The sequence below is a fragment of the Gymnoscopelus microlampas genome (genome assembly GCF_963454915.1).
Source record: "Gymnoscopelus microlampas genome assembly, chromosome: 18".
NCBI classification, from domain to species: Eukaryota; Metazoa; Chordata; class Actinopteri; order Myctophiformes; family Myctophidae; genus Gymnoscopelus; species Gymnoscopelus microlampas.
Genome location: NC_139955.1, coordinates 13,747,231 through 13,769,301, shown reverse-complemented (window position 1 = coordinate 13,769,301; position 22,071 = coordinate 13,747,231). Strand labels below are relative to the sequence as shown.

General features: G+C 44.7%; 1 protein-coding gene across 5 annotated transcripts; it reads left to right on the top strand.

The window, feature by feature from the left end:
- The first annotated feature begins 1,937 nt into the window (after nucleotides 1-1,937).
- Nucleotides 1,938-22,071, top strand: synpo (synaptopodin). 5 transcript variants are annotated; one of them, XM_084041223.1, is made up of 4 exons: nucleotides 1,938-2,038; nucleotides 6,382-7,885; nucleotides 14,007-16,144; nucleotides 19,061-22,071. In XM_084041223.1, exons 2-4 carry the CDS (start codon nucleotides 7,693-7,695, stop codon nucleotides 19,889-19,891), a joined length of 3,162 nt encoding a protein of 1,053 aa, XP_083897349.1. In that variant the 5' UTR covers nucleotides 1,938-2,038; nucleotides 6,382-7,692; the 3' UTR covers nucleotides 19,892-22,071. The 5 variants fall into 5 exon arrangements, with proteins under 5 accessions (XP_083897349.1, XP_083897345.1, XP_083897347.1 ...); XM_084041219.1 differs by having other exon boundaries at nucleotides 19,058-22,071; XM_084041221.1 differs by lacking the exon at nucleotides 1,938-2,038 and adding an exon at nucleotides 2,224-2,241 and having other exon boundaries at nucleotides 19,058-22,071.

Below are 22,071 nucleotides of genomic sequence, written 5' to 3'. Positions count from 1 at the left end.
TCAAAGGAGAGAACACAGAGGGATGGGGTGGAGGTGTGGGGGGGGGTGTGGGGGGGGGGGCTTGAGAGATTGAAGGATGGGGGGGCGGAATGGAGTAAAGGGGGATGATGAGGAGGAAAAACATGGAGGCAAAGATGGAGAGACCTTCGGGCGTGGGGTGTGTGTGTGTGTGTGGGGGGGGGGGGTTAGACGCAAGGTGTGAGAGAGTAAGTGGAAGGAGGGAGGGTGAGCGAGTGATGAAAGAAAAGAGAGAGGGAGAGTTATAGCAGGAGGAGGGCGATGTGGAGGGCGGGGGAAGAGGCATAGGCGTGGGGGGGGGGGGGTGGAGGTACTTAAAGCAGCTCGTAAGTGATGGATCATCGCGGCAGCTTGGCAGGCCCATCCGTCAGGATGGCGCTGAGTGGTTCTGACAAACATTTGACGCCACACCGAAACACCACCGCCACCTTCAGAGTGGCTTTATTGACAAAAATCTGTTTGACTCATTTCTTGGTAGTTTGTCATATCCTGAGGGAAAACATTCAGATGTTCTCCTTCTGGAGGGAATCGGAGAGGCGTTGTTGGGCTTTTGGTTAAACTTTGTGTGACTTACGGAATCTCCTGTTTGAAAACAGTGGTCTACCACAAGCTTGGAGGAGAAATGCAGCGTTGAGTAAAGTGAACTTATCCTATGGCGGCGTGGTGATTAAAATGTTGTTCTCATAATGCATGGCAGACATCCAGAAGATTGTCTCTTTTTTATATGTTTTAAGCCAAAGAAATGACGTTTGTCTGCATGCATTGTCAACCAGGACCCCGGGGGACCAAGCCAAACTGTCAGCCTCCATCTCACTGAGGGCCTTCAGGATCCAGTTGGAGGGATTTTAAAAGAATGTTTTATTCTGAAATCAGTGTCCCTATAACACCTCTCTGCTAAAGAGATTTAGCAGAGAGAAACATGGTGAAGACTGGACAACGGTCTTAGTACCGAATGCACGAGATGCTTCTGAAATGCGTCTTTTATTTGTATGTATTTTATATACGGCTGTAGCTTAATAGGTTGAGTAGAGATGCCGTCTGGTAATCAGAAGGTCACCGGTTCGCCTCCCAGCCCCGGTCTGCGAACAGTATGTATGTGTCAAAGTGTGCCTGAGCAAGAAACTTAACCCCTTCGGCCCCCAACCCACCCAGCGCTCACCATAACCACCTGAGCAGCCATCAACTGGGTGAATCTGAAACTGAATTTCCTCCAATGTACTAATAAGTTATGCAAATCAAATCAAAATATACCAGAAGCTTTGAGTTAGCATCAGAGCCGAGTGGGTGGTAGTTCCTCTATTGCACTGAATATGAGTTACTGTCCCCTCCAACCCTGCGCCTGCTGAAATGCTCCGCAGGGTCTTTATGTCCCCAGTTTTACGTTCCCTTGTCCTAAATCTCGAGAGGAAATGCTGTTCTGTTCTCCTCGGTTCGTTTTATAACTCATAACAGTCAGGCACAGGCTCAGCATAAACAAATAGTCTCTGCTCTGGCCCACTATAGTGCCATTTCTCTGCATATATCTCGCACTTTGTTTGGATTTGTCTGCCCCCGTGTGCACGGCGGGAAAACGGGTCGAGGAAGGGAAGAAAAAGGGTCGGGGGGGGGGGGGGGGGGGTTGGTTGCAGAGAGAGGGGCCCACAGGTCCTCCGACATCCCTGTGTTGAATATGAAAATATATGATAGAATAATGTGTTCAGTATGCAGGCTTGAAGGAAACCATATGAAAGGTCCCAGACAAAGAGCCTTGTGTTCCAACTGCTGCAGCTACCCTGTTCTCAACCCCCCCGCCAATCCCCCCACCCACCCTGTCTGCTTCAATTGAGCCAGAGAGAGAGAGAGAGAGGAAAGGATAGAGAGAGAGCGAGAGGAAGGGACTAAGGGAGAGAGAGAGAGAGAGAGAGAGAGAGAGAGAGAGACTCGGGAGAGGTAGAAGGGGGAGGTGGGTCCAGAGCCTGAGGAAGTGAAAAGGGGCAGTGCAAACTAACTGCCTCACACAGCCTTCCCCACCGGAGTCCAGGTGAGCAGCTCGACCATATACTAACACACAAATACATATACATACCGTACACACACACACACACACACACACACACACACACACACACACGCATGCACGCACGCACGCACGCACACACACACACGAGCAGAAGAGTGGAAGTTTGTTTGACTGCTGTTACTGTCCCCATCTCTCTCTCTCCTGACTCTGACTGCTGCACGAAGGTGAACTCACCTGCAGTCAATTATCTTTATCTGTCTGGGGTAAGACTTTATCTTTGTTTGGGGGGGAGCAGGGGATGCGGTGGATTTGAAACGGAAGAGGGAGGCAACTTTGAAAGAGAAACTCTCTTTTGTTTGAGTAGATGACAAACATCTGTGGCTGTTGTTTATTTATTTTCTGTACCTCAGTGGAAGTTGCAGACTTGCTGAAGAGGTTTGACTGCTACAGTACTACATTAGTGGTCACTGGTAGCCTAGCAGCCTATTGTCCTGGGCTGTGCAGAGCACGCTGTGTAGGCTGGTTGAGGACACTGCACAGTGTAACTTTAGAAGGTGTATCCAGTGAGAGCCCTGGCTCGAGTCTGTATTGACTTACATATATAAGTAATTGCTTCCTGTTAACACAACAGGTGAGGTCCATTAACTGTTTTACAGGGGGACGGCAGTGGGTTTTGTTCAGCCATATGGTACCCTATAAATTAGTCAATGATACTGCCTTCGTTTTGGTGTAACTGAAGATTGCTTTGAAACAAACCCTGTTTAATGTAATGGTTTAATGTTAAAATAATAATTATGTTACTGTGACTTTTATGCAAAACATTTGACAGACAGACAGACAGACAGACAGACAGACAAATTCAGCATATCGCAGCAAAGTAAGAATGCAATAAAGAAGAATACAGTTGAATTAAATACTTTTAAGTGTTTTAAGAAGTTCCTCTCTCTTGGTGGTTTATCCACACCTATTAATGGTATTTGTCTTTTCACTTGTAAATGTGATTGTGTGTGTAAGAGCTGTACAGTGACTGACAGTCCATCAGAAGCTGTTCTTCCGCATCATTTATCATTTATGATGCAGGGTTTTGAACAACCAGAGAGAACCTGAAGGACAGACAGAGAGAGGGGGAGAGGGAAGGAGGGAGGGACATTTGAACATTACTGGGTTTTGCAGGAGTCATTGACTGACGATGTTTAGGATATCCGTCGTCACCCGGCTCAGGCCAAGGCATGCTGACTATCACAGCCTCCTAAAGAATTATGGAGCAGGAATGTCAATTTCAGAGCACTACCCAAAATTATTTTGGAATGCTCAAAGGGCCTTTGAATGGTCCTTTTGTCTGGGTGAGCGAATGAGTTGAGTGAGTGAGTGAGAGAGATCAAGGCCCCACCAAAGGCCGTCTGCGTTTGTGCCTGAATGATTTGTGCAAGTCCTACTGTAATGGATCCAGGAGAGGGCTGTAGATTATAGACACAGCGGTGGTTCTGCCCTGAGGGGCGCTGTCAAAAAGCCGTGTCAGTCAGTGTCCTCCTCACCAGACGCCTCATTATAGGCTATAGGTAACTGATACACTTGAAATCCCAAGAGGAATGCACACTCACCTGACGGTCGCACATCTGGCATTCCTCGACACATGTACGCTCCCTGTGACTGTCGGCAAAAATGCGCCACAACTAAGGCGGCCATGCATTACATTTATGAGTTATTAGGGGGCTGACATGCTTTCTACACGCCTTCTATTGACACAGACGTCTCGTAAGTGTAGCAGGAGAACAGCCACCAGGGACACGGGAGTGATTGCAGACACAGTTTGACAGACATACGCAGCCAAATGCCTGTTCTTTTGTAAATGTACACCACCGCAGATCCAGTGCAGACAGAGACCTGATGGACAGATGTTCTGCTTAGCCACAAATCCGTTTTTGGTTGAAGATGCACCAGGAACTGTGTGATTACATGCTGACATAGCGCTAAGGGGCATACTGTAAATGATATGCTTGACTCCAGTCATGGAGGTCAATGGGTGTCACAGGAAAAACTAAAAGTGTGTGTGGTGGGTGTGTGCAGGAGCTGGGGTGGGGGTGGGGTCGCACACGGACGGGTACAGTAGAATACCTTTGATTCTTTTAACTTGGAGGTAATTGGAGAGCAGAAGAGAAGGTGGGTGGATGACATCAGATCTCAGGTACGAGAGAGAGAGAGAGAGAGAGAGAGAGAGAGAGAGAGAGAGAGAGAGAGAGAGAGAGAGAGAGAGAGAGAGAGAGAGAGAGAGAGAGAGAGAGAGAGAGAGAGAGAGAGAGAGAGAGAGAGAGAGAGAGAGAGAGAGAGAGCATCTGGTATAGGATGGAATCGGGGAGATATTATACAGTATCACAAGAAAGACTAAGTCCAGACTGGGTTGCAACAACCTGGGATGAATAAGTAGGAGATTGATGCTGGCAGATGATGGTTTCAAGGGTTCCCTAGCTCAGAACCAGATTCGGGTCCGTTCCTCTGCTGATGTCAATTTTAGGACAGGCTACACATGTTCTTTGTCCGAGCAATTACAACATATTTACAGACTAGATCAAAGATACTAATTAGACCAAATCCAGATCATTGTGTTGCAGTCTGAACATGCCCTCAGCATGTGTTCACCTCTGCTCACATTCCATATTTACACAAAAACTGACTGGGGACTGAGGAAATCGAATCAATATGGCGGGAAATAAAACAGAGCTACCAATCAGAAACTGCTGTAGCTGTCAGAATGAGGTACACGGCGAAGTCCTAAACTCAATCTAAAGAAACGCGCCGTAAATTACAAAATCTGATCCAGACTTTTACCCCAGCAGAGCTGTTTTTCACACATCTGGGGAAATCAAAGCACCCTTGTCAGCGTGTCTAAACAATGGTGGCCTTCATTTCTTCTCCACTAGGCAGGATCGTACCAGTAGGCCAAAATGTGTGTGCGTGTGTGTGTGTGTGTGCGTGCGTGTGTTGGGGGGGGGGGGGGGGGGGGGTCAGTGTTTTGTTTGGGCTGATTGTCTGCTGCTTTCAGGGTCAGTGGGGGTCACTAACAGTAGTTCTGTATATTGCCATGACTCAGCTTTTGCGTCCGGTAAGAGCTCATGCACCTTGAAAAAGAACAGATGTTTTCGAGTGATGTCACTCAGGTAATTTCCTCAGACTTTCCACCATTCGCTCTTGAGACACAGAGCACTTATAGTAGAAAAAGAATATTTTTTCCACACACTATGTAACACTCACATGACAGGTGAACAGATTGTGATGTCTAAAATTGGCAAATGTTCCCCTATAATATGTGTGTTTTTGGGAGTTCCCTGCAGATCCCTCCCTCTGCTGAGAACTATTTTGGTGAGTCACTCGCAACAAACACGACCCTGATCGGTGTCAAGGAAAGACAAGTCTGATCACGGACGCGGATGCATTAACATTGGTTTATCATTACAGACCAGCGCCGGTGGGCTTTAATGTCAGTAGATGCTTTATGGGTGGATGAGACGGAGGGCGTGATGGATACAGTGCACGGTACTGTAATTAAGAGTTGGAAATCTCTATATTGTTATTTTTATAACTCTATACAGCACGGAAATCTTTAATCCAACTATCAGTTTGTCAGCTCTTGGATGCAATGTATCACATCACGGGCCCTGAGGCAGAGATGAAGCTAATTTTTGGCAGGTTTAAGAGAGATTTCCGACATGTACAGCTTAATGAATTGTGACCTTCCTTCCCCCTCTGAAAAGAACACAGAGTTTATCATGTTCAGACATTTTATGAAGGCGTCTGTTGGTTTCCTTCCACGCCCCTTTAGCCTGATGGCAGCGCAATGTAGGAACGCAGTTCATCAGCTCTGAAGACAGAGCGTGGGTCGGCAAAATATGGAAGTAGGTCGAGATTTACGGTATTTGGCAGCAAACAGGTTCTCATTAAAAAACATTAGTTCGGCAGAGCACAATATATCAACAAGGACCTTTAAACCCATTGTCCCCAAAGAGAGGCGTTCACCCCTAAACTGTGGCAAAAATAAACAAATAAAAAGGCTGGCTTTGTTTGGAGCATGAACGTCATGCTACTTTAGACAACTTCCTTGGGAATATCATGGGTAATACTTTTAATCCTGTCCAAAGCAATGGCTTTAAAGTTATTATGGTGTTACACAACAGGAAAATCATGGGAAAATGGAGGAGGATTCTTGCTCCAGTGGCTTGCCAAAGTTGTGGGTTTAGAAGTATGAAATGGCTGTTGGTTTGGTAAATGCCGCATTTCGGTAAATCATCGAAGTCCATAATATGTATGAGATTTATTTTATCATTAGCATATTTTTTTCTTGTCTTAATTTGTTTTTCCTTGTTTTTCAGGTGGCTGTGGACAGGACACCTTGTGGGATCAGTGGATCTGTGGTCCTATCATCTACATCTGTAATCCTGTTATCTACATCCTACACACTCCCAATGAGCTGAAAGAACCATCTGGCAGACTTGCTGTACTGTACAATGTACTTGCCATAACACAGGCATCAAATCCATCACTGCAATACCAAAACAAACAGACTGGCAGCTTGACTTGAGGAGTGGTTGAATGAGGAATAACGAAGTCGACCAGGGGGCCTCTGTTCCTATAGGCTGACATTAGGGCAATATCTCAACATCTTATCAAGGCTAACATCGGACAAATCTGGGAAAGACATTAATTAAGGTGTTGACTGAGGGAGTTTCTGGCCTTCATTTACATTAAAATACACAGGAAACCATCTGGCCAAGACATAAAGGCGTAGACGAAAAAATAATAAAGCAAATCTAATTGGAGCTCACAGAACAAGCAAGTCTCAGAAATGACCTTTTCAGAGTGAAATGTTTTTCGTGGCGTCGGCCTTCGCAGCAGGAAGCCACCAAATACAAGCTCCCTCCTCTGCAACGCTGTAGAGTTATGGCCTCCCAAGATAAAGAGCAGATCTCCTCCAATAGAAAAATGATGTGCGAGGGAGAGAGATTGTGATGCGGACAACAGACATGTTTTGAGGACGGAAATAGAAGAAAAGGAAGAGCAACGTCTGGGCTGGAAAGAAAGAAAGAGAGAGAGAGAGAGACACAAAAGTAGGGAGAACTGGATGATTCTTCAGCCTCCTTCTCTGGGATCTGCAGCGGAGCACGACGCAATTGTGAAATCTTCTTGGCAAATGTCCATGGGAACTCATCCAGGGTGCTTTTTTGGAGCTGCCTCTCCTGGGAGGTCCTGTTAGATTGTGAATAATACTCTGCGAGGACCAAAAGTAAAAGTGCACAGTTTCTCTCGTCAACTCTGGACTGACTCCGGGGTAACGTTTTGGAGGGATTACTGCTGAAACGAGAGCCATGACCGGAAGCAGCAAGCGGGAAAGCTGAAAGACTTTGTTTCTTGTGTATTTTCTTGTACGTCCCAAGTTATTCGATCCCTGCCTCTGAGGACTGTAAACGCAGCACACGACCACCCCCCCTGCTTCAGCTGGGTGCATGGGGAGGTTTTCATTTGATCAGGAGAGAAGAGGATTGAGCTCATTGGAACTAAAGCTCCAGAACCCACTGGCGGAGTGCCGTTGATTCCTCCCAGACCTCGGACTCCAGAAACCCACTGGTGGAGCGCTGCTGATTCCTCCAGACGCCGGACTCAGAGGAACTGTACTCGTACCAGAGATGGATGTGGGAAAGGGACATGTGTCTGTGAGGAGAGGCACGAGTTGGAGTCCAGGTGGGGTGAGAAAGCCTCTCCAGGCAACGCAGGACATGGATGCCCCCAGCGTGGAGTGCAATGCATCATGGGAGAATGAGGGACTAAAGGGGCAACCGACTGTTTTATCGAGCACCAATCACATTGGTCGGAAAACAAGTAAGTCTGCCGTTTGGTTATTGGTCTTCGTGTTGTTTTATTTGAAGAATCTGACTGCTACTGTACTGTTGTTGTTTAACAGGATGACATAGTCATAATAGGTACACTTCCAAAAGGCTATTTTGAGCACTGCTGCTGCATTGCTTGGGCCTACTGTATTGGTAGTATATCATCATGCATGAAAAATTATTATTGAAATAGGGGAGAAACCGAGTGGGACAACAAATAGAGAAAACAGACATTCCTGCCTTTTTCAGTGCAACTTCAGACATCTGTTTCCGTGCTGTAAAAAAACGCTGGCTCTCCCCAACATAGATGGAAATGCAATCATGTACCATACTTACAGGGCAATCTCCATATGCAACATAGCCACTGACCATAATGGACTAACTTGTGGGAAAAGCTACTAGGAAAGAATCCATAATAAGTCCTTCAGATCCTTCTCTGTACTTTCACAGCTGTCAGTCCTTAAATATGAAAAAGTGGAGTTAACAAGCACTCACGGCGCACGTTGTTAGACTGTTAAATTCTAATGTGGAAAAAAAACATAAAACAATAGACAACTGGCAAGACAATTAGCCCCGGGGCTGAGAAAATACTGTAAGAACATATGTGCTAATCAAAGAGACTAACAAGACATTGTGCTGCGCGGAAATAGAAAGAAAGCTCAGACCTATAAAAGAATTGTTACGGTCGTTCAAAATCCACTGATCTGTTTGCAAAAGAAAAAAGGAAAACAATTTGAATTGATATGGGACAGGAGCCAGATCTTCGTGCATGGTGAAATATAGAGAACGATACGAATACAAATGCAATCTCTAAACATTGTGTCCCACGACTCCACCGTTTCCAAAAGTAAAGTGAAGCGTAGAGCTGACAGCATGAGAAAAAGCTTGATTTAAGCCCCTGAGCTGGTTTACGGTTTCCCCCATGAGATTCAGAGGGAGGTTAGGTCACTTTCAATCCAGCGAGACCCCCAGGACCTCTGTTAATCCCCGTCTTTCCATACCGCTTCACACATCACCCACGGGGGCCGCGCTGTCACCCCGCTGCCGTCACAGAGAAAGATAACATCCGACGTGGTAATCTGACCTTTGATATACAAATGCTAAGGCTGGCCCCTGACTCAACCCTCTCCTGTGTTGGAGGGAGAGGTGGGGGGGGGGGGGGGGGGGGGGGGAGGGGTCAGCGTCTGATCCAGGGAGGGGCAAGCAAATGGGGGTGTGTGTGTGTGGGGGGGTGATTGATTCAGGGACTCTTGCATCAATTTCACCAGGTTATGTCTCTGCTGGAGGACAGGAAATGCCTGTGCTTCCCTGGCGGGTTAGAGCTCATAGCCCCCTCCCCCTGGGGTTCACAGGGGGCAGGCAGCATCACTTTGCCCGAAGCAAACCACACACACACACACACACACACACACACACACACACACACACACACACACACACACACACACACACACACACACACACACACACACACACACAGTCTCTCTCACACACACACACACACACACACACACACACACACACACTGACATTGACGTCCAGTAAAGGGGTCAGGTGCCAGGACCTCTGGAGACGACATTAATCCATAAAGTCTGTCTATGCATAAGTTTAGAGTAGACTTGTCTGGGTTTCCCGTTATGGGTCGGTCAATAACATTACCCTTTGATTGTACAGCTCCAGCAGCACACTGTGAAAACATAGCCCTTACAATCCCTGTGCTGCCTGTGTGCAACTGCTGACACATCAATGCAGACATTAAGAGGCGGGGATCTCTACTGGAGTTGGATTAGTTCTTAAAAGTGAAATGAAGTTGTACTCTGGACAGACTCACCCTCCCTGCGCCAAAGAGCTGCAGACCGGAGACTCTGGAGTTGCGTTTAGCGCGCAGGTTACGCGCGGGTTGTTGTGGACCAGTATTATTTCGCTAGGAAACAGAAATCGGATCGTGTCTCTCTGGCTCCAGAAGGAAGGGGGTGTGGATGGAGGATCTTTATCACACGCAGTTACATTGGAAAAGCTAGCGGAACAGATCTACAAAAGAGTGGAGCTCTGATCCATATAAAAAAAAGAAAAAGAAAGAAAAGAAAGGTAAGGAATAGAGAGGGAATGCGGCGTGGAACGTGGATAACTTGAACGTTTACTTTGTATTATCTTAAAAATGCTATTTGAGCGTAAGTTTCCCTGGGTAGGCTATTGTGGAAAATACGATTCTTTAGGACAAATCTTTTAACATTCCGTTATACCTACACACTTTTGAATAGGCTGGATCAGCTTTTAGACACAACTTTTAAACGCACGCAGTGCCAACTCCGTTGCTTTTGTGATCAACCGTCTTAACGGTAACCGGAAGACTCGCCCCAAAACACGCACGCCCTCATATTGAGGTTACGTACGACGGTACGAATACCATGTGAATACCACCGGATTTGCTCCGGGGTGACTGTGTTTTGGGGCGAGTGTTTTGGTATTCGTGTTAACTTATCTTCAAGTCAAAATATGGATACAGGATAGGTGGGCAGCACTGGGCACATAGGGACATCTGGGCACCTCCATGTAAAATTGGCTATTTTGTTTTTGGAAAATGGTCTTAAAGTAGGCTATACATGATGTGAACATGCACAGCACATCATTATCAGACTTAAATGTATCCTTCAACTTCTTGTTTATGCCCCAAAATGACTGGATATACAGGTTTTGTTGCAACTTGTCGAATGTTTAAGCATGTTCTAATCATGTATACTTTACTTTACCCAAGACCATTTTTCAATTTTTTCTTTTCATTTTCTTTTTACATTTTGGACAAAATAGCCAATTTTACATTGAGGTGCCCAGATGTCCCTAGTGCCCACCTATCCTTTTATCCAAAAAGATGACTACTAGGCTGTATATGTTTTTATTATAGCCTACAACAAAAACGCTTTTCACGGCAACTGATGTTCTTACATTTCATGTCATGATGATATTAATCAATGAAGGAATGTATTCGCACCACCAGTGGTGGAAAGTAACTAAGTACATTTACTCAAGTAGGCCTACTGTACTTGATTACAATTTTGAGGTAGCCTACTTTTACTTCACTGAAGTATTTCCAATTTTCATTACTTTTACTTTTACTCCACTAAATCTCAGCGGCAAATATTGTACTTTTACTCCACTATACTTATTTGACAACTTTAGTTACTAGTTACTTTGATTTTAGATTGACATTATTGCAAAACATACATTAACCACTTCAGCCCTACATATACTTAAGCTTTTTGAAAATAACCGATCTACAAGCTCGTTGTGAGCTTGTAGATTGGCTATTTTCAAATGTTATACATTTTGTAAAGCTGTGAAATGAGACATTCTGCATATTAATGAGTCATTTTACTTTTGGTACTTTAAGTACATTTTGTAAATGTTGAATACCGGACCTTTAGGCCACTTGTAACAGAGTATTTCTTCATCATGCTATTAATACTTTTACTTAAGTAAAACATGTGAGTACTTCTGCCACCACTGGTTCTCACATTTTCAGTCATGAATCATGATATCAATCAATGAAGGAATGTATGTGCAGGCATGATACCTGATAAGATGTCATCTGGTATCCAGAAGAGGTAGCGGTTACCGTAAACATAGTTGGCTGATGACATTTCATAGGCTAAGTGTTATTCCAGGGCTGCACATACATGGCTTACTACAGGAATGTACTTTTACTGGGAACCCGCAGGTATAGCACGCACGCACAGACAGACACACACACACACACACACACACACACACACACACACACACACACACACACACACACTGGAGTTTAGAGCTGGGTGATCCTAATTCACCATACATCTGATAATTTTTAGGCTTGGTGATGGCTTTCAATGTGTGTTTGTTTTACTGCATGTCAACTAGTTATTTTGTGCTTGTGAACGTTCCTATTCCGTGTTTATAGCAACAACCATCTCTTGACTGGTGTGTGTGTGTGTGTGTGTGTGTGTGTGTGTGTGTGTGTGTGTGTGTGTGTGTGTGTGTGTGTGTGTGTGTGTGTGTGTGTGTGTGTGTGTGTGTGTGTGTGTGTGTGTGTGTGTGTGTGTGTGTGTGTGTGTGTGTGTGTGTGTGTGTGTGTGTGAGATAGAGAGGCCAGGCAGATCACAGAAAATTATTCAGGGGCTGATTGATTTGGCATGGTGGGTACTGACATTGATGCATTTCCTCGTGGACATGCGACCCTGATTACCAAAAATGTGGTCTAATTCTTTGCTTGAGTTACATTCTGGATGTTTATAAAATCAGCGTGGCTATATCCCTCTTTAGTCATATACTAAGTTAAAGATGAAAACATTAAACAAAAGCTGCTTGTACTTTGTGGATCTGAATAGAAGTAACTCTCAACCACAGACAGGAGGGCACCTTTCTGTGAGTTAATTCAATTAAGGGGAGATTTTGCCTGTAAAATGAAAGACAGATGCACTTTATTCCAGGTTGGCTGGAGCAATGATCATGCGTAGCGTAACGCCAGAGCCAGGAAAAACTGCTCGCATCGTGTTCACAATTGGAAAGCCTTACAAGTGATTGATTTACCTGCAATCCTTTTTGATTGACACACAATTACAAACAATTATGTAGTCTGGATCATCATACCAATAAATGTAAAGGGAATTATGCCTGAGCCATCTGTCAGAGAGATGGATTTGAATAACTATATAAAGACACCATGGACTCTTTCTATTCTTATCCTTCGCTACCAGAACAGTAGTTCTGTGACTAGCTCGGCTGTCAGATGTAATAGTCACTTCAATCAGTTGCTCTGTGACAAACTGAAATACCCTTCATAAAAACCTAAAGCCCAGTGAACATGTCACGCTGATGAGCAGGATCCAGGGCATGGTAACACTTAGAAATGACTGAGTTATATTTCAGATGCAGTTTGAAATGTTTTAAACTGTCTTTGAAGTACGGAAACTATGTTTATTGTTTACAGTCTTGACTGTATTGCAGTGGCGTTGGGCTGTCAACAGATGTGCCTTTTGGACACTGTAGATTGTGATAAAGGCTTTATTATTAAGGAGCTGAGCTGCAGCCTTGAAGAAATTACCAAAGGCATGTTGGAAACTCAAGCAGGGAATTTTCTCGGCAGTTGAGGAATGCTCTGGGAGGGAGCAGTGCAGATGGCAGAGGAAATACTTTTGCTCTCTAGAATGGACCCCAGAAGCACGTACAATAAACTGCAGTCATTTTCAACAGAAATGTGTTTGTTTTATCACATACTTTTGAAATGATGAGCAAAATTGCCAAGTCAACATTGAGATTGACCAAAAATGATAGAAGTAGACCGGTTCAGTTTCTTATATTTACTCAGCATTAGTCAAACTGTTTTCTTAATTTTTTTGGAATACTTTTTTATGTTCACTTCCAGTGAAAATGTTTATTTGAAAACTGCGCTCAGTCTAGTCTAGCAATGTCTTTGTCTACTTCTCTGGTCTGCTGGATAAAATGTGTAAGCAAGCTGTATTCTTTCTTGCTACATTGGGTGGAATCATATGTACAGCACAGGAACAATCAAAAACATATGGTGCAGAAACGATTATGTGGGTTTTTAAACAGCATATTCCTTCCCAGCTTGTTAAGAATTTGTCCTTGTTGGTTAACACTGTTTGTACATTTACAGGCATTGTGTTCTGAGCTCTTTTAGGAGATGTTGAGGGCGCTTTGTTTAAGGATACATAGTGCTTAAGCTCCTCAAAAGAAGTCTCTATTGACTTAGTAATTCTGTAAAATCTCTGCCACAGAATGAAAGACAGGAAAAAAAAGTTAAACGTGTGTTTGTGTTTAAGCTCTGATATTTTGAACTGCTCTGATCACTCCTTTAAACGTACACAATCATGCTGTTGATATGCAATATGACAACATTAACGACACAACCCACATTGACAGAGGACATTTTCAGTTCTGTCTGTTCCAGCATATCTTGGTGTTCCTACAATTCCCATAATGCATTTTATGCATTTTGTCTATCATGAACCTGATTTATATTTTCTGTAGTCATAATTGCTATTTTGTCATAAACACAGTGGACAAGGACATTTCACTCACAAGGATTTCCTCTCTTTCTCTGTGTTGCACTTTAGATCTGACCAGAAGCGCCAGTTTGTCTGAGAAGGAACTGAAGGAGGCTCGTGTCAGGAGTCAGATCATTGCAGCTCAACTCACCATTCCTTCCAACTCCAACTCCAGAGGCGTCCAGCTCTTTAACCGACGCAAGCAGAGAGTCAACGCCTTTACGCTAGAAAGCCACGGAGAGGGGTCAGGCAAGGACAGAGCAGAGAATGTGAAAGCCAGCCCTTCGTCCAATAAACTGACATGGGCAGAGAAGAGCAGTGAGGACAAGGACAGAGAACTGAACTGTAAGAACGTTGCAACCAAGGCTCTCTGGTCGCCCACTGGGAGAACACAGGGAGGAGTAGGTGACATCATGGAGGAACCGGCCGAGCATTTCCACACGGTGGATGACCTTGATGACCAAGTCATCCAGGAGAGACATTTCCAACCTGTCAGTGAGAAAGAGGAGTTGGAGGAGGAGGAGGAGGAGGAGATGATGAAGGCAAGGCAAGAGGAAGAAAGAGAAGAAGCCCTCAGAGATCTGGAGGACACAGTTAGGGATGAGATTTCTCCTGAAAGTGCAAACGGCGTTCCGGCTGGGTTAGTGGGGGTGCACGCCGAGCCAGTCCCTAACGGGGCGCTTCTGAACGGCTGCTACAGTAGCGTCGGTCCTGAGAAGGTCTCTGTGTCCATTTCCAAGCCGGCAGCTGCCATCGTCAACAGAACCGCCCGGCCTTTTTTCTCTCCCGCGCCGGTGCAGTCTCCGGAGCGCGTCAGTCCGGTCATGGAGGTTCCTCCGGTCACAAACTACCCCACCCCACCTCTCCCGACGTTCACAGCCCCTCGACCCGTGGCGTTCTCACCCCCACCCCCTCCTCCGTCATACCCCACCCCTCCTCTACCGGCCTTCACCAATCAGCCCCCGCAGGGCTACTCCAGTCCACCTCCTATGTCTCCTGTCATGTCCCCTGCATCCCCACCTCCGTTGTCCCAGTTCCCCAGTGCAGTTTCACATATGTCCCATCGTAGTACCCCCAACCCACCAGCCCCCCATTACGGCCCGCCGACAGCCCCTAGACCCTCCACCTTTGTTCCACGGCCTGTTGAAGAGAAGAAGCCTGCAATGCCAATCAAAACAGGAATACTTGAAGAGGGCGCCGCGGGCGCCAGGCGGTCAAACAGAAAGGCTATGTTCACATTCAAAGAGAAGACAGTTGTATCTCCCAACCCTGAGCTGCTATCCCTGGTTCAGGGGGCAGATGAGAGGAAGAAACACGGACATAGACCTGTGCCCGAGCCGGTGTCCGAGGAGGAGCTTCTAGCTCTTGGGGCCGAAGCCTCCAACTTCCTGGCTGAAGAGGAGAAGACGGAGCAGGCGACATCTCCAGAGTGGGCCTCCTCCCTGAAAAGCTCCAGGACCCGAGCGAGGGTCGAACATAAACCGGAGCAGTCACTTACCAACGCCTCAGGGAAGGGTGCGGAGCTGTTCGCCAAGCGTCAGTCAAGGATGGAGCAGTTTGAGGTTCACAAAGCAGGACAGATGCGGTCCCCGTCTCCCACCATGTCTCTGCCGCCATCTTGGGTGTACCAGTCAAATATGCCTGGCAGGGTCAAAGCGATCGCTAAAAACTCAGACGTGTGTGCTCAGCTCTCGCAGAACCTGAAGGCCCAGCAGGCGGTCCAGAGAAAGCCCGTTAAGAAGGCTCCGCCTCCACCGCTGGTACCAGAACCGCCTCCCCTGGAGAACGGCTGCACCCAAATAGAGATGGACCTCTCCAGGCACCAGCCCTATCAACTAAACTCTTCCCTCTTCATCCTGAACCCCGTCAGAGATCCTATGAACTCCTTACCCAGAGGAGCACCGCCTCCCAAGCCTCTGGTCTCATCGCAGTCTTACTCCAGACAGGCCTCTTTGCCTAGCAGCCCGGGCCAATTCGGTTCCTTTGCCAGCTACAGGCCGGCCCAATGCATGTCTCCGCCGCCCCCACTCAGCCCCATAGGAAGAATGGATTCTCCTACATGCTACGGGTCAGCCTCAGCCCTGGGACTGCACAGGATTACCTCTCCAGTGTCGGCCTTCTCTCCAGAACGGGTTGCCTCTCCGCGGTCAGGAGTTCAAGCACCAAGACCCACATTTTCTGCTAAAAGGGCAGGGATTGAACCCCAGGTGTGGAGGCCCTCTTTCTACTACCATTAGATCATCTATTTACACCAACAGGGCTCATCAGAGTGAACAGATCTTACTGAAAATGTGTATAAACATCCACACACAAAAAAGTTACTTATTATAGTTGGCCTAGCATTTATAATATACAGCACTTTATCCTGTTTATGTTGTGCCTGTAGTGTATCTAATAAGAGAAAGCAGTTACAGTAATTACTACAACATAATTATTTAAATGTAATTTCAATAACGACTGTTGGATTGACATGAAATGGTTCATAGGGCTAATTTATATTTCATCATATGATCGTGTCGCTCTGCGAAAATCTTCGTCAAGCGACAGTTATGCAACAAAGAATAAATTAGGATTTATGTGTGGGATAAAGACAGTTCTAAATTAAACGCTCCTCGTTTAGAACTAATTTTCTGTGTTACTATGTTTCCAATTTGGGAACCCATTTGATAAAAAAAGCAAAAGCAAAACAAATTTCTTTCATGCAAATAGAAAATACTGTGCATCTAAATATTATTTAACCACTTAAGCCCTATATCATACTTTGCCGTACGACAAATAGTGAAAATAGCCAATCTACAAGCTCACAGTGTGCCTATTGCGACCGGTTGTGAGCTTGTACTGTAGATCTGCTATTTAAGCTATTTTAGCTATTTAACACATTTTATTTTTTAGCAATTGCCCAAAATAGTGGTGCCAGGGTTAATGTGGTTAAGGAAGTATGGTCTACGCGTTGCCATTGACTGAATATGTAAATGTTTATTTTCTGAAGTAATGCTTTGAAATCCCTATGGCACATTGATTTAATATCAGTGTGTAAATGTGACTTGAATTCATATTTTTTGTATGTAGTCCGTCTATGTCCAACTCAACAGGGCCATTACAATACTGACAACCTACATTTTATGTCTTTTATAAAACATTTACTGTCAGTTAGAGATGAAGAAGAGATTCACACTTTTTTCCAGTATTTTCTCCAAAGTCTGTGGGCATCAGAATAATGCTGCTTTCAAAGCACTTTAGCAGATGTTCTGGCGTCTGTTTTATGATCTATGATTTGAAATTTAATATGAGCTCACCAGACATGAAAGTTGCAGCGAAAGAACTCCCTTTTATGACTCCTTTTCTTCAGGGTAATTTACTTTGCTTTCCAACATCTTCTACCCAAATATATAGCTCACGCTTGGATTCTTTGATGCTTAAAATCTTTCAAAATTCATGTAACTGAACATCTAGCTCTTAAACGGCAAGACTTCAAAAGCTAGCATCAAATCTCTGCTTATGACCACGGGGTATCTGTCTCTTTCTCTTTTGATGTATGCTGATGCACTTTTCCCTGCTGATAGTGCCTCTCTGTTGGTTGAGGTGTTGGGTTTGATTATGTCTTTCATTTCATTAAAGCTTTATCCTTACACCCTGCTGTGACTTCCTATCTACTCTTGGCTGCCCTGTTTGCTAATTCAGTTCCTTGCGTCTCCTCGTCTGCTCTGTGTTTTCACTCTTGCCTTTCTGAAATCTGCACTCACACATTTCATTTCACTGGAACAGTAACAGCTTAGTTTTAAGCCTCTGCCAAGTAAATTGGAAGCATGAAACAAGAAATTAGTCTTACTCTTTATATAATATATGTGACAAGTACCGATTTCCACTTAGTTTAGACAAAAATACCTTTAGACAAACGTTTGAGTGACGTGTGTGTGCTTTCAGACATTCCCCTTTTACAGTCTTGGTTTTACTCAAGGGGCCCTAGGGGCTCAGACTTTCAGACAAATGGTCCTGACCCTTGACCTGGCCCTGATTTCTCAAGGGAATGTCTGCTCCTTTGTGATGTAACCAATAGTATACAATATAAAAAAATCAATGATGATGTATCTCTGAATACTGACCGTACAATCATGTCCAACTACAAAAACTGTTCTCTGTACACAGTACTACACAGTCAAATCCTGAGTGTTAATTCAACTCTGAGATAGTATAAATGGGACCAAATGGACCCGTAAGGGTCCACTCTCAGGGTTACAAATGGATAAATGAACACTGAGGATTTTACAGTGTCTAACCTTTAGCACTCTCAGAGGTAATGTTGTTTTACATAAGTACATGCTTGAGGTGAAAGCCCTTCGCAGCGTAACCTCATATCCCTGTAAAGGTTAGTCATCCCAGTCAGACCAAATGACAGTAACTTAAGATGGACACTGAAGACCTGTCTAGAGATGTCCAGACTCGTTGAAGAAACACAAATAGGAGGAGGGAGGTGGGGGGTTCACATAGGGATGACCTATGTCTATTTTAGTCTATTATTGACCCATTCAATCCGGGAACGCATCTGTGTCATTTTAGTTTTGAGCTTCATACTTTGGCTTTTCAAAAATAGATCTACAAGCTCAAGAGTGCCACGCTACGAGCTTCTAGATCTGCTATTTTTGAAAAATCGTGAACATTTGTGCAAATCTTTGAACGTTTTTAAAGCAAACATTTGTATCTCAAATCTTTGCTTCTGGGGGTCCCTGGAATAAAATATTTTTTACCACAACCTTTTGACAGATAAACACAGTTCATATTGGATGTGTTTCATTATGTTCTACTGTGTGCTATTCTGTAACTTCATGCTGGCATACATACACACCTAAATGAAACACAGCCTCAATTAACGTTATTACCTTCAACCTATGTTTATGCGTAAATATGGCTACTGTGAAAAGGCTCCACTGAGTTTATCAAGAGTGAACAACACACTACAAACAAGTGAACAAAACATGCTATGTTAAGGTTTTTCTATTCCAAGATGATAATAATATTCTGCACTCTAAACTTATTTTTGGAGCACTGCTTTACAAACAATACCATATTTCTGTCTTGAATAGGACAAACGACTAAAATGCACAATATTTGTCATTTCCCAGCAGATGAAAAAGGAGCTCTCTCCCACGGCAAACGCCAACCAGACCCCCACACCGACCAGGACGCCAAGTCTCACCAGGCGGTTCAGCACCCCAGAGGGCCCCACCCCTGGTACCTGGTCCCCCAGCCCGCAGACCAACCAGCCCCCCTCCAAACCCTCCGTCACGTCCCCTCTGTCCCCTCCCTGGGGTTCGAGATGTCAGTCCCCGATGGTCAGCCAGACCACCCAGCCTTCCGCCGTCTCCTCCAAAACATTTACGACGGCCTCCCCCGTCTCTCCTCCCTGGGGTTCCCGGTGCCAGTCCCCCATGGTCTGCCAAACAAACCAGCCGTTTTCCCCCACTAAACCCCTGTACACATCCACCGCCGCCTCCCCCGTGTCTCCGGCCAGGGAGAGTCGCTGCATGTCCCCCATCGTTAGTAACCTGAACTCAAAGGCCAACCATCGCCTCCTGGCCAAGAACATCATCAACGCAGCCAAGCGCAAAAACAGCCCTTCCCCCGGTGCTCTTAGCGGGCACGGTCTCCCCATCTCACCTCTTGGCAGCTCCCACCACGGCTATGACTGCACCAAGCCATCCATCAGCCCCTTCCAGTCGCGGGCCTTGGGGGCCCAGTCGCCGACTTTCACCAGCCCGCCCCCCACCCCGACACAGAGGATCTGTTCCCCGGTGAGGCTCTACAACACCCGCTCCCTCACCGACTCAGACGCCTCCGTGGAGTCTGAGGACTCGGGCCTGAGGTCGCCCGGCGGCCTGCGCACCTACAACACTTGTCCTCGCGGGTGGGGCGGCAGCTTGAGGGTGAAGAGGGGCAGCGTCTCCACAGACTTGTAGGAAGGAGCTAAAGAGGCAAACAAATGAAAAGATGTTCTTTGGGTCTGTACAACCCTAAGAAATGTATATGGGGGGATATGGGACCAAACACCAAAACACAGACGGAATTTGATAAGAATTATATTTTAAACTACTTTCGATCACATGAAAGGAAATTAAGGGATTATAAAGTATAGAAATGCCTGTCTGTAACTTTTATTAATGACCCTGTGAATGACAGAATTTGATGTTATATTAATTGTATGGACCTATTAAGACAAGCATTTCTATATAATGCAGTTGCTGTAGCTTTTAGGCTTCTTAACATACCAAAAACAAATGTACCAGTACCAAAGATATTTGAATTACTTTCTTCGACAACAGTGTTAGATTTTCTTTTTTACCCCATAGTGATCTGACTGTCACAGTCACTCCTCCGGTTATTTTATACAGATAGCGGAGTTTAGCTTTTTTATTTTTTGGAAAAGGTCAGGAATTGACAAGATGTTTGCTGGACTGACACAAGTCAAATGGGGAAGAGATTATTAATTATGATGCCTGTAAGGGAATTAGGGACGTGTAAATACATAGCTTACTGGACTGTGCTTTCATAAAGTTATTCTTTTGAAAGTTGACATAGTACTGTATTAGTAGATGAGAGTATGCGGTGCATTCATAATGAAAAAGGACTTAGAATAGAGTAAGATTTACTTTCACATTCCTTAACCTTTTTTGATTCCTGGTGTTGAACGGCCATAGTGGTGTTGGTGATATCATAAATGGTTAAAACATTCATTACCGTTTTTTTCTTTTTAATCAATAGGGGAAGAAAAAGCTTCTGATGCCTAATATCGCAGTGCAATAATCCAATAATCACAATGTATATATGTTGTTTTATGTACTGCATTTGGTTCTAATGAATGTATTGCTTTAGAGACAGATAGAAGTTGGTTGTGAAGAGGGGAGATGAATGAGAGATTGAGTAAAGTCTGGAGCATTAAGGCATCTATTCAATGAAACACTGTACCCATACTGACAGTATTGTAATGCAAGCGCTATTCAATTTCCAGTGTTTTGGATGTCAAAAGATTAAAACTAAATGGCAAATTGATTAGAATATTCCTACCGTGCACTGAACTATGCTTAGACATAGCTTTGCTGAAGTTGAACAGTGTTTGCTGAAATAGGGCTCTGAAAAATCTTAAGATATTGTTAATGTCCTGCGCCAATGACATATTAACAAGGATTGTGTAGGGTACAAAAGTACAGCATTTTGAAATGTGAGCCTCACAGTAAAAATCCTTAGTGTTAATTTAACTCTAAAGAGTGTACAAGTGGAACGGGTCCATTTGGATTTGGGATTTTACTGTGTTGGATTAGTTTTAGATGCAGAGTGTTAGAGAACGTTTAGCAAGGAGGTCGGCAGGATGTTGTTAAAGATACACAGCTAAAGCTTTAAGGATGGTATCAAAGAGGAAGGTTTGTAAGGACGGTATGTATATCACATACGTACATACAGTATCTGTAATGCACATGCTCCTAAACTTATTACGTTTTCATTATTTTAACTTGATTTGCACTTTTCATTCATTTTTTTGTGGCAAACTAAGCATTGTTTCTGACCTGAACTACCAAAAAAGGTGTCATTCACTAGCAGGCTCGGTCCAATATATAGAAGTCCTACTATAGACATCAGACCACACATTCAGCAGAATGCAATGCTATAGCATGTTGACATAAAGGTGATAATTAGCCACAAACGTGACTGAGCTAGCCTCCAAATGTACAGCTTACTTTCTGTTTTAAGTAAAGGTTCACTGAAGGTCATTTTGCACCAGCTCCATTTCCCACAATGCAGCACACAAGAGGGACCATTCACCTGTTCTTTGACACGACTAAAGGCATCAGCAGATTTGTATTTACATATATGCATGTTTTGAGTGACAAGGACGCCTGCTGCATGGTGCGTTCAGTTTGCACCTTGTGCAGGAATAACCCTGTCACTGTCATGGATTGGTTTCAAACTGGGTTAAGTTCTGGTCGGTGATCAGCTGTCCTCTCTCGAAGGGGATCATGTTAGGTAGTATTAACGCTGATACTGCATGCCCCAACTGTCTATAAAACTCTGTTCCAATTCATAACTGTGTGATGCCAGAATCTGAACACAAAATAAAAAAGTGATGACACACTAATTACAATGA

Excerpts from the sequence above, each read along its gene's own strand:
- synpo (XM_084041219.1), top strand. The coding sequence starts at position 7,693 with ATGGATGTGGGAAAGGGACATGTGTCTGTGAGGAGAGGCACGAGTTGG. Across the intron at positions 7,886-14,006 it reads TCACATTGGTCGGAAAACAA|ATCTGACCAGAAGCGCCAGT; the intron begins GTAAGTCTGCCG and ends GTTGCACTTTAG. Across the intron at positions 16,145-19,057 it reads GGGCAGGGATTGAACCCCAG|CAGATGAAAAAGGAGCTCTC; the intron begins GTGTGGAGGCCC and ends GTCATTTCCCAG.